Below are 12,227 nucleotides of genomic sequence, written 5' to 3'. Positions count from 1 at the left end.
AAAAGTGACAAAAGACATTCTGTTGTTCATAAAAAGGACCACAAGATCGACTCATTTTGGCTCGGTGGAATCTATTGACCATTTAGTGGCTTTGACAACTCATTTGATTCTTCCCCAAGAATAAAAAACAGTAAGATTCAGAAGTATTATGGATTACAGCACCAACAGATTATGACAAGAGGCCAATCCAGTTTGATTCCGCTTAAAGTATGATCTTTGATCATGTGTGTTGCTTGTAGTGGGACTAACCATAACTCAACTTTAATTTTACGTTTGGCCGAGAAATTCAAAAGGAACTCGATCACATAGTTTGGTAAAAAGAAAAAGGGATCTAATTCTTCTGTGTGTACTTTAACAGTACAAGTATAATAGTTTGTGAAGAAATTCCTAGCCAAATTAAGTAAAACAGAGAAGTCCCATACCTTTCTATTATAATGTAGGCAAGCCAATTCACCAGTCCTCTCGGTGTCTCTTCCTAATGTTACTATCTAAGTTCGGGCTGTCTCTACTTCTCCAAACCAGTCTGCTCTGCTTCTCGTTTCCATTTCTTGTGAAATAAAGATTCTGCAGAATTGTCATATGAGTTTCTCTTTATGCATGTAAAAACATGCCAACAAATACAGGCATCGGAAATTAATTACCTGTCTGGCTCTTTTGTCAATTGGGGTCCATGTTCTGGTGATGAAGGGTGTGTCCTTACCTTTGTTGTTATTCGAAAATTGTCTTTTCACATCCTTTTTGCACTTGCGTTTGGTTGGGTTGGACATCTGATTATTGCCTTGGTACCTGTAAGTGTCGATGATAGAAGGGCTCCGCGTCTTTATTGGTGTATCTAAAATCCTTGCAGAGTTGCAATATGGGTTTGTTTGGATTGTTTGTTGTTGCTTGTTGCCCTTCTCCTTCAGTCTGTTCAGAATATCAGTAAACCAGCCTGGTCCATGCAAACTAGATTGTCGAGCTGTATTTGAGAATGGATTCCCGGCATCAGCTGGTGGAGCTTTCTCTTGAGCTGACAAATTGATAATATTTGCATTGTTGTCCTGCATAAAGCTCTTGTAATGACCGCAGTTTATCACTAGTTCATCATCTTTGTTGTAGTTAAAGTGTGTGTGTTCGTTCTTAAATATTCTGTCGTCAAACTTTGGATGATCATTCAAAAAGCTGTCCATATGATGGTTGATCTCTTCTGAGGTTGGGAATACAGAATGATCTTTTTTGCTCTGAGTTTGTCGGCTTGTAGATTTAGAGCTTCTGATTGTTGGTTCACTGTCAGAATCAACTGCCTCAAAAAAGTTGAAGGCATCTGATGTTGAGGAGAGATTTTCGTCTAGGAAAATGCACTCATCATTGATTACATCAATGAAGCTTTTACCTCTGTAATTGCTTTCGTTTCTTCCACTCAAACCATTACCAGTACTTGCAGATCCTCTGGCTGTTTTATCCAACATGTCATTGTGATCATCGTTGTCTATCTTTCTCATTTTCTCATGAATGTTGAAAAAATTCCGTAACTGATGTTGCTGGAATGAAGGAGGGTTTTCTTTTAGATGAATATTTTGATTCAATGGCTCGGCACAAGCAAGAAAAGGATCGTCAGAGGGTGTTGGAAGAATGTGAGAGACATTTCTCTGCTTTTTTCTCGGTGATGATAACAGTTGACTGTCAATATCTGAGTCGATAGAGGAACACTGCGTCATAACAGATTTAGATTCCCCAACTTCTCCAAATCGGCACAGAGCACTGAAAAGAGAAATACTTTCTTCAGGCACACGATACTTTGCAACTGCTTGAATTTTGCGTTCATTTGACCATTGCAGAAATTCAACAAGGCTACCACCAGAGGAAAGTATAACATGAGCGGAGAGAGGATTTATAGAGGGAAATCTTGTAAGAAATGATTCGCCAATGGACTCGGATTCAGGCATTGCTGGATATATACCCTTAGTTGAACTAGTTGCAGCTTTAATGCAGCTCAATATTATGTCATCAGTTGAATCAGGCTCATGTGAGCAAAATAGTTGCAAATTAATATCAAGACTGGAGGCTGCTGCATATAGTGCATCAGATGACTCCATTATGGCGGCGAGGAAGCTTCTCTCTCCCTCGAAGATCTAGAGCAGCATCGAGAAGCAAATGTGAGCAAGTGAAGATTTTCAGACTACAAAAATTATCAAAAAGATATATAGGAAAAGCTTTGCAGGTACAAGGCTAAGGATAAACCGTCTTATTACTGTGCTAATAAAAAAACTAGCACATCCATTGGAGTTTACAAGGTTTAGCTATGCACTTCATGTAGTTCTAAGTGTATCAGAAGTTAGTTTCCTTAAGCTTACTGATGGAGGCAAAAATAACACGAAAGAAATTAATTCAGATATGTTATATGGAACAACTTTATCTTACTTTTTTTTTCTTGAAATATTTGTTAATTGAGGGTATAACCAGAATAATTTTGATACTTTTCTGTTCAGTGTATAATTTGTACAAAACTCGTGTATGCCAATTGACTTTCTGATAGAAAGAAAATGGATGAAATGCATGCTTAAAGATTAGACAGACCTTCTATGATTCTTATATAGAGTTCAAGATGGACAGAATAGGCTCACCAGTATGCACGACTTGAAAGAGTAACTAAGAGAAATCAGAATGCTGGTCGCCATGTTCTCTACAAACATTGAAATGAATGAGTCTTCAGTAGCTTTACTGCCCATAAAATTTCTAGCCTCGTACCAAATTAGGCAAACTGCAGCATCAAGTACCAAGTCCAAAGGTAGATGAACATCTCGCTCCACTATTTGTAGTCCAGCCTTCTCCATTGCTAAAATTTTTTTGTATGAAGTTCGTCGAGAAATAAGCATTTTCTTATCAAATATTTGGGTATTAACAATGATTACCGCTTCAGGGAAGCAAGGTTCCCTGCAATTGATATCCTTTGATCTTATGGTTTGATTTTCATATGAGGAATCCCTCTCATTACCAGATTTGGATGCTAGACAACTATTCTTCTCAGATGGAACAAAATTTAGGATCTCTATAATGTTGTTCAAGCTCTTTTCGACACCGGGTATGGATTGTGAGCTAGTATCCTGCAGAAGATAAAAGATTCATAGTGTAAGTGGAGCAAGTGTTGATTCAGAGAAAATACAAAACACAACAATCTAAGAGTCTGGAAATTTTCTTAAACGAAAAGGAAAAAAAAAACAAAGGACTACAGTACCTAAGGTACCTAGACTTTGGACTCGACAAAGAACCACTCAATGGTATGCCCAGTAAAATACAAGACAATTCATAATCCAATACTGCAATGAAGTTATTTCCTGTTACTGAGCACCAATGATAAAGATAAATTCTCTTTTTCTGCATACAATTCTGTCCCTGACAGAAATTCAAGAAATATTTTACATATGTTTGTGTGCTTGCATCTGCATTGGCGCACATGTATTTGAGAGACGGGTGGATGCTCACTTTCAAGAATAAGTCAACTAGCAAACCCAGTTGAATTGGAGTACGTCTCTATGACAACAGATAAATGCAAATCAAATAACAATGTTATGTATGTATGTTGTAAGCGTATATTTTGTGGAAAGTAATAAAGTTGTATAAATAGTTCTTCGCAGATTTTTTTGTTTTTAAATATTTTTGATCCTGTGTATAAAGATTACAGCAGCTTATTAATAGAGGATAAACAAGTCGCTCAAAAACCGTCTATTCCTTCATAACTATATTGTTTGATACAATTGGAGCCCAATATGGCACTGATGAGTACTTTTAAAAACTGAAGAGCGAGGGCAAACCAACTAACCTCCCTAGATGCAGTTTTTCAAGATGAAAAATCCTGGTCAACTGGAAAAATAATACTAAATACATTGGATCATAGCCACTCGCTGTCCATTTGATCAGTTGAATCAACGTCCTATTCAGTTCTCGCGACATTGCATACACCTATTTTCTAGTGATGGAAATGACTGGAAAGCAGTATTTAGTATTAACTATTAACAAAGTTCCTACTCCAAACACATTTATCTGTCACTTTTGTAAGCTACATACAGAAAGAGTTTGCCTAATTTTCAATTGGTAACAGGAAATGGATACAGTAAAGTTAATGCCATTGAGATTGAAACAACTGAAACAGACAATAGTTGAGAACAGTAAAAGAGAGGAAATACATCAGGGCCTTCACAAAGAAAAAGTGCAGTAGGATGAGTGGCAAATTCAACATGGATGAAGTGAACTCGAGGCAAGCCATCCAATATAGGAACCATTGAGGATAATCTTGATGATGCATATGGGCCTCCATACTCCAAGATGATGCCAAACTTTTTGAAAGGAAAAGATGCAGAAATATTCCTTGTGAATGCAACAGAAAGAATTTTGTGAAAATTTGTCAGATATCCAAGGCAAGCCTAAAATGGCTATACTATGAAATCATTATAAGTACTAATGTAGATGAAATGTTCAAAACATTCTGGCCCCTGCTAGTCTAAATTACTTGTTTAATTGAATTGTAAGACAATTTAAAATAGATACTTCTGATTCAAAGAGGATAACATAATGCAATGGCATATTTTACATTCTAGCATTTGCCACTATATAAACTCTATTTTTAGCAATATAGATGATTCAAAACAGTGATATCTGAGTGTTTCTCATTTAACCAAGGAGATCAAGTTGATAGGTAATAGTTCTCATCTCTGCAATTTGAGGAAACAGCAACTAAAAAATGAAGAGATCATAGTCTATGGATTCATACCATAACAAGTAGTTGTTCAAAGAATATTAGAGCTAGTTGGGTTCCAGATGCTTTTTTACTTTCAATAGCAAAACCTAAACCCATAGTAAGTAAAGGGTTGATAATTTACCAAAAAAAATATAATGGATAATTGAGAACATTTATAGATTCTATAGACTGAAGATAACAAACATTGTATCATCAACACTTAAGCACGGATGTAAAAGATGCTAGAACTTAGAAAAAAGTGACCAAATAATTCTTATATTAAATAAATAAGGCAATCAAAGGTAATACATGAAAGAGTTGCAAAAGCTTCAGTGGTTTGTTATTCCTTTCAGTGGTTTGTTATTACAAATGCAGTTTGTCATAAGTCATACACTTAAGCTTATAATAACTTTTTCCTTTTTGAAGGCCAATTGGATTGAATTGATATAAGGACTAATGAGTAAATCTAGAATGAGATTTGGACAACAATAACTACCTAACATCTAGGTTTTGTAAACTTTTATAGGCATTTCAGATGCTGGGGATTGTGTGCTGTCCAAGCAAAACTTAAGAGCTATGCTAAAAACTGACATTATAGGTTGATGTGGCAGCCCTTCCCAATGAAGAGTCATGAAACTAGCAGAAAATAAATATATGATCCTGAATCTTAACCTTTTTTAGAAAAATGATATGAGTGAACAGGAGCACAATTGAATGCATATAAATAAATAAAAAAGTAATATTACAGCTAGCTGCAAATTACAATTATGAGATGCACGCATACAAACATAAAAGATTATTCAGGCTCTAAAACAATAAAATGATCCTGAATCCTAACTAACATATTTTTCTTTCACAAATCCTCTCTATCCAAGTTCTTCAAGATACATTGCCTTTATGCATTAGAGTTAGGCCCGGCTGAGAGAAATGGAAGGAAAGAAATAAGGAGCATAGAAAAGTCACGCTAATTTTTCTATCCTTATGTTTCTCCTCCCATTTCTCCAGGTCCTTAGAACTAAACCTAGTATTAGATAAAAATAAAAACAAAAAGGTGTAGGCAAGGAATCAGCAACATAGGGCAACCTTGGGGAGTTTATGGTATATACGACAAATTGTGAAGTTCATTCATAAGATAAATATGAATTGAATATGGGATAAATTGGTTAAAAACTGTAATCCTAGATTTACAAATCAATCCATACGTAATGGAAAATTACAGATGAGGAAAAGCAAAGTAAAAATGGATAGTCAAAACACAAAAGAAACAAATCTTGCTAAAATATTGCTTGTAATCCTGTGTGTTGTATCTCATCAATATGGACCAATGAAGGCAAAATGAGATTATCAATCATTTCTAGTATACTAGATTTTTTTTAAAATAGGTGCAAGAATACACCTAGCAGACATCATACGACATAGAGAATAAATCAAAACTAAATCTGGGTGAAAATCTGGATAGTAAATTATAAGTCTGATGCATTTTCCCTTTTTCCAAAGATGAAAAAAATAGCAAACTAATTATATCAAAGAAAAGATGATGTCTAAATGATTAGAATCAACTTAAAAAAACAAAAAGAAAGACAAGAACAGTAGTTTGCATTTTCTACTATACCTTTCAGGAAATACATCTATCTACATTTATAATCCCAAATACTTACTCGTAAGATGCTATTAAACAATCTGAATGTTGTAGGCCTTCCAAAAAAGAATGATCATATGCATCATTGTCTCTTTCATCCACACTATTCAGAGGCATATTATTAATCATTATTGTGTAATATTTTGTCCCCATTGAAGCCAACTTCCGAGTCAAAGGTAACCAAAATACCCTCTCAGCTACAATGAGTATCTTCTCAGCATTATGAATATTTGAATTCAGTATTCCCTCTATAAGAACCAATGATGGATGAGACTCAATCAATTGTCTGTCAGATTTGCTTCTTATATCTTCAAGTAAGGTCTCAAGATGTTGTAATCTTCCAGCTAATTTCTTGATGCTTCCAATCAAATAGCTTATATATAGATGAGCAGCATGAACCCCAAAGAAACACAAGAAATATGCCAACTTCTTGACACCATATAGGGCAATTAAGGTCGTGATATCTTCATGACTAGAGTCTGAAATGCATTCTTTTGGAACTTTGTCTATAATGAGGTTCAAAATATTTTGCTTTGAAAGGCCTGAAGTTTCATAATCATTGTTGATTTTCCAATTGTTGGTTTTCAAATAAGGGCTCTCTTCCAAGATGGTCAAATATGTTTCCTGAGTATGTTCCATAAGACCCAAAATACAGTCAGAGAGGGTAACAGTATGCACATCAACTACCCACTGTGCAAACTTCTCTTTAGGAATTTCACATGTGAAACATGGATTTTGAGAGAGAGGAATGGGTAACGAAATCTTCTTATCAGAACCTTTCATGGCTTGATGTCCATAATTTCTCATTGATGTGCCTCTTCTCACATCCAAGAAAAAGTTGAGATCATTGGATTGAGTCATCGACTCAAATAAGACAGAAGAGTTATCTGAAATAATGTTATGTTTCCATTCTGGAGTTTTTTCATTTAGAGATCCTTGATTTGTTAGTTGAGCGGTTTCATTCTGGAAAGGCAGTTGAGTAACATGCTGGACACAATATTGATCTTTTGTGGGCAATTCCTTAGACTGTAGTGTGTCCCCACTTTCATGGAAGTCCTCGAAGAATTCAATATCAGATGCAATCTCTGAACGGTCAATGTGAACATCAGAACTTGTTTCGCAAGTATTCACGTTGTACAGCATATTTATGTAGGAAAGGCAAACATCATTACTACATGTTCCTTCCAGCACAAGATGCCAATCTAAATATATTCCATCACAAGCAGACAGAGAATGAGGTTCCAGGGTATGAAGTAACTCTTCGACAATCATGCTCTTTGATTTCATTGTCTTATCATCAGAAAGGATTGGAGTTGGAAGTGATTTAAACGTATCATCCACTAGCGCCAGCTCAGTGCTGACAAAAGATTGATATAGCCCATCAGTGTGATTAATATCATCTACCACCATTAGATCAGTCATCTCCAGAGTCTTACCCAGTTGTGAACTTACATAACTTTGCAAGACATCATCTGAATGAAAATCAAAATTTTGAATTTCCTGTAAATGTATAGAACACGGCAAGTGGGAATAGTGTCCATCAGCAGGAACTGCATATAGTATTGGACCATTTTCAAGGAGCATAACATCACCAATATTTATCATATCCATCTCTAGAATGGAGTTGAGACACATAGGTTTATCTTGATGACTATAGTCCATTAAGCATTCTCCTGAAACATCTCCCATTATATCTACACTATTAGATTCCAAGAACTCATTGGCACTAACCACTAGTTTGTCATCTTGGGACCCGATACAAGGTCCAATAACTGAAAGCAGACAGTCAAAAGCTTCTGCACTGGAAATACCAGCATCAGATTCCAAAAAGGTCTTCACTTCAAACTGTGGTAATATCAACTTGGGTTCCACTGTACTAAAATTCCTAGTTCTTAGAGAAGACTCATGTTCATCGAATATGGCATCAAGTTCATCCACTAAATAAATTGATTTAGCAATCTTGTGGGGATAGATGACCTTAACTTCAATGTCAATATTGACTCTATCCTACAAAGAAACATATATTTGAACAAACAAAAATTGATATGGTTAATATTCTCCAATTAAAAGAACATTTGACAAATTATGCAATAGTTAGTATGAGTTTTTGCATATGTTTTTGGAAAACATAATTGACAAAAATAAAAGGGAGGTATGGTGATAATTTCAGAAGACCTTAACCAAAAAACATGAATGATGGGCATGGCATGCTCATCAGTGGTTAATTCCCAAAGGATAACAAATTGCATTTAGGGATTTTTAAATTTTTGTTATATTGAATTTGGGTTCTGAAATTATGCAAAATTTCAACATAACTTTGTGGCAACCATCTTTCTCAGCCTAGAATTTTATTTTGTTTCTTCTTCTGGTAACTCAATTGCTAAAGCAAAATTAAGACTAACATTTGAAGAGACAAAAGTTGCATGGAGAGAAAAGATTACTCAAATAAGATATCCTTTGAATTTAAGGTTAACAGGGATGAGAGAAGAATTTCAGAAGATGCACTAAAATTATTTGAAACTTAAGGATTACCATAAGAAGTCTATATGCATATTCAGGTATCGTTAATAAACTATGATGACATTTCTCATTCTCAAATAAACAATAACAGTGCTACAAATGTAGACAACTATTGAGATTTTGTTAAACCGAGGATGTGTATAACAAGTTGTTTATCATTTCTTCATAACTTTATCGAAGTTGGTGAATAAGACAAAATGTTGAAACAGCAAATATTTCAATTCATTTTTGTTGAGCTTGGAAATTTATCTAAAATGCCAGTTATATTCTGTCAAACAAGCTCATACAGAGGTACTTGAAAACTTAAGTGAGAAGAAAAATAGAGAGAAGAAAAAGGCATGAACTGTATAGAGAAATAGATTCATCATCAAATGGGCACATCGTACCATAGAAATAGTGATGCCTGGAATCTCAAAGTGAATTCCAGATGCCTCTGGTTCAGAGCCCATGGTTTCTCCCTATCAAACCAACAAGGGAAAAAAGTAATATCGATTTGAAAAAAAAAAAATTAAACAGAACAAAGGAATCATTAATTATCATTACTAATATATTACCAAGGGTAGATCTATTTCGACTATCTCAAATAAGAAATCCTTGTGCAGTTCAATCCCCTGACGCAGTTCAATCCTCTGACGATGTCAAATAGAGAGAGACACAGAATTCTCGCAAGGAAAAAAGTTATCAAAAATAAGAACTGTTACAAAGTGCATTAACTGAACCTACCTCGGAATCCTCAGCCGGAAGCTCATTATGCCTCAAATTTAAATCTCCATTCAGATCCCTCTCTTCGTGGAGTAGAAGAGCCACAATCTGTGAGCGATATCAAATTATAATCAACCAAAAAAACCAGGAGAAACTAAAATTAGAAGCCAAGTAAAAGAAAGGGCGTCACTTCCGAAACAACATCAGGCGCTCCAGATCCTTCCGACACCTGGACAGCATGGAACACCCAGTTGCATTAAGAAAATCGACATGGGGAAAAAACTAAGAAAGAAGACTTAACTGACCTTATTGTCTTCGAATACTCCTGGTACAGAACGAAACCTTTTCTTCCTTGGGCTGATACGAAGGGAACCGCCATCCTCAGCTGCTGGAAGTGTCTTAGGTATGATATCCGATAGGAACTGAGAGAGAGCATCCTCGATCGGGAACGGATCTACATCCAACGTGATCCCGCGGTCGATACGTATACCGTCTAAGGAGATGCCGAGATCGAAGGAAGGATCGGAAGGGCATGGATCGGGAGGAGGAAGCGGAACGGGAAGTGGGAGGAATTGGAAGCGATTTAGGGTTCCGATAGAGGATCGGGAAGCGAAGTAGTCGACGTTAAGGAATCGAGATCGCATTATTCTTCGTCTTCTCCGCCGAAGCCGCCGTCGTCGTCTTCCTCTTAGCCGTTGACAGACGCTGCCGCGGTTCTGCAATGGAAATGGCGCTTTGGAACTTGAATGGGATTTTATAGTCCGTAAGGACTAGAGGTGGAAATTGAACCGAGTCAACTGAACGGCCCATACTATCTGGTCCGGCCCGGATCCGAAGGTAATTACATGCCAAACATGCATAGATCTGACCCGGGCAGATCTGAACCGGGCCCGCAACTAGATCAACAGACTGAATATCCATTGATCCGATTCCCTATCCCAATCGAGTCGGTAATGATTATTGTGTGCATTTTTTTTTTTTAATTTCTATGAATTTTACCATGCACACCCACCTTAGGCGACCACATGTCTGTGCGCTCGGATCAAATCGGGGGCACCCGATGTGGTCCGAGCATCCGAACATGTGAGAGTCGTCACAATAAGTGTACAAGACATCAATCCCTTATATATACATGTGATTTTTCTATTATAAATTTATGTACGTCCTGACTCAAGAGATCATCAATATACTAATGGCGCTCTTACTCGAGGCTTTTTCAATTCATTGAAGGCGTGTTCATCATTTTGGTTTTACAGTGTTGCCTCGATTCAATGCGTACTTTTGTTAGATACAACTTTTTTTATTTATTTTTTTAGCTCTAGGGTTAACCTAAATAGATTTTATTTTTAGGGTTTAAATATTGATTTATAGTATTCAACTTTAAAAAAAAATAGATGTTTACAAGTATATATTTAGGGCATCTAATAATATTTCTTATTTTTTATTTTTTATATTTTTTCATTCTAGATTAAACAAATTAGATTTTATTCGTAAGGTTTAGAAATTGAATTATAATATTCAAACTAAAACAATTAAAATTAAAAAAAATAGATACTCATATCATAATATAATATAATATAATATAATATATATTTAGAGTTTAACGTTTAAGAAATATTAATTAAAAAAAATAAATTGAGGGCGCCTCAACTATGTAAAAGAAAAATAAATTTGAGGAACGGGCTTCCAATAAATTGGAGGTGCCTGCGCCCTCAGGGCACGAGTCCATAACAGACGATGGACATCATATCAATTTTCATACTAAAATTTGGTAAGTCTTTCATAGTAGAAGTATCCGAATCGTTTATATGGAAGTTGATTATTTAATAACTAATTAATAAGTTTTTTTATTTTAATAATTGGAAAGATATATGCTTATTTATTTATTAATTTGTAATTGTTTATATTTTATATATTAATAAATTAATTCATAACTAATTAATATTTGTTAACTATATAATTATTTTTAATAGTCCAATAGTATTCTAGTTCAACAAATAATTTTATAAATTTATATTTTTAAAAAAATAATATAATAATCTTGTACAATAGAGAAAGCTTTCTACATATCCGACCAAATCTATTAATAATATCACAATCCGTTAAATCGGTCCAAATTGGTTTACTAATAGGATACCCAGATACGGTACAAAATTGAGCTTTAAACAATGATCGAATAAGAGGAATAATCGGGATTATAGTATCAAATTTCTTAATAAGAGTATCCATTAGAAATGAATTCTCTAGCATTTGATTCCTTACCATCGAAGAATTAATTTGTACACTTGAAAAATAACCCAGAAAATAAAAAGATAATGAACCATAAACTGACGATTTCAAAATATGAATTATAATCATTTTAGACAATTAAAATTAGAATCAATCCCAAAGAATCATCGAACCTATAGTTTGGAACGATGCTAAACCAGAGTCGGATCTACTTTAGGCGCCTACTGATTTATAAATGTGTAATATGACTCCTATAAATTCAGTCTTTTGAATTGGACCAATAAATTTAGGATAATTATAAAAATACCTCTCAAAGAATATTCTTTTTAAATCCATCTTAATATTTTGTAATATTGAAATATTCACTTTTTTTTTACTAGCAAAATGAGTTTCTATTCATGAAAGTGTGATTTAGAGGAGGGA

The 12,227-nt window shown here is 34.8% G+C and overlaps 1 protein-coding gene across 1 annotated transcript; it reads right to left on the bottom strand.

Annotated features, from left to right (window-relative positions):
- Positions 1–385: 385 nt before the first annotated feature.
- LOC121979702 (protein SHORTAGE IN CHIASMATA 1 homolog) lies at positions 386–10,261 on the bottom strand. The gene is made up of 10 exons (XM_042531690.1): positions 9,881–10,261; positions 9,766–9,804; positions 9,597–9,683; positions 9,428–9,502; positions 9,260–9,331; positions 6,373–8,360; positions 4,164–4,344; positions 2,604–3,083; positions 642–2,111; positions 386–564 (listed from the first exon to the last, which is right to left on the bottom strand). Exons 1-10 carry the CDS (start codon positions 10,217–10,219, stop codon positions 451–453), a joined length of 4,845 nt encoding a protein of 1,614 aa, XP_042387624.1. The 5' UTR covers positions 10,220–10,261; the 3' UTR covers positions 386–450.
- Between the last annotated feature and the right edge of the window lie 1,966 nt (positions 10,262–12,227).

The sequence above is a fragment of the Zingiber officinale genome, chromosome 5A, assembly GCF_018446385.1.
Source record: "Zingiber officinale cultivar Zhangliang chromosome 5A, Zo_v1.1, whole genome shotgun sequence".
Lineage (NCBI taxonomy): Eukaryota > Viridiplantae > Streptophyta > Magnoliopsida > Zingiberales > Zingiberaceae > Zingiber > Zingiber officinale.
The sequence above is the reverse complement of the archived record's forward strand: the minus strand, read 5'-3'. Positions and strand labels throughout refer to the sequence as shown.

What these genes read in the sequence shown, in the direction of transcription:
- LOC121979702 (XM_042531690.1), bottom strand. Translation starts at nt 10,219, where the DNA reads ATGCGATCTCGATTCCTTAACGTCGACTACTTCGCTTCCCGATCCTCT. An exon ending in TTCCGGCTGAGGATTCCGAG is followed by an intron (nt 9,503 to 9,596) that starts GTAGGTTCAGTT and finishes TGACATCGTCAG; the next exon opens with AGGATTGAACTGCGTCAGGG. An exon ending in TCGAAATAGATCTACCCTTG is followed by an intron (nt 9,332 to 9,427) that starts GTAATATATTAG and finishes TTGGTTTGATAG; the next exon opens with GGAGAAACCATGGGCTCTGA.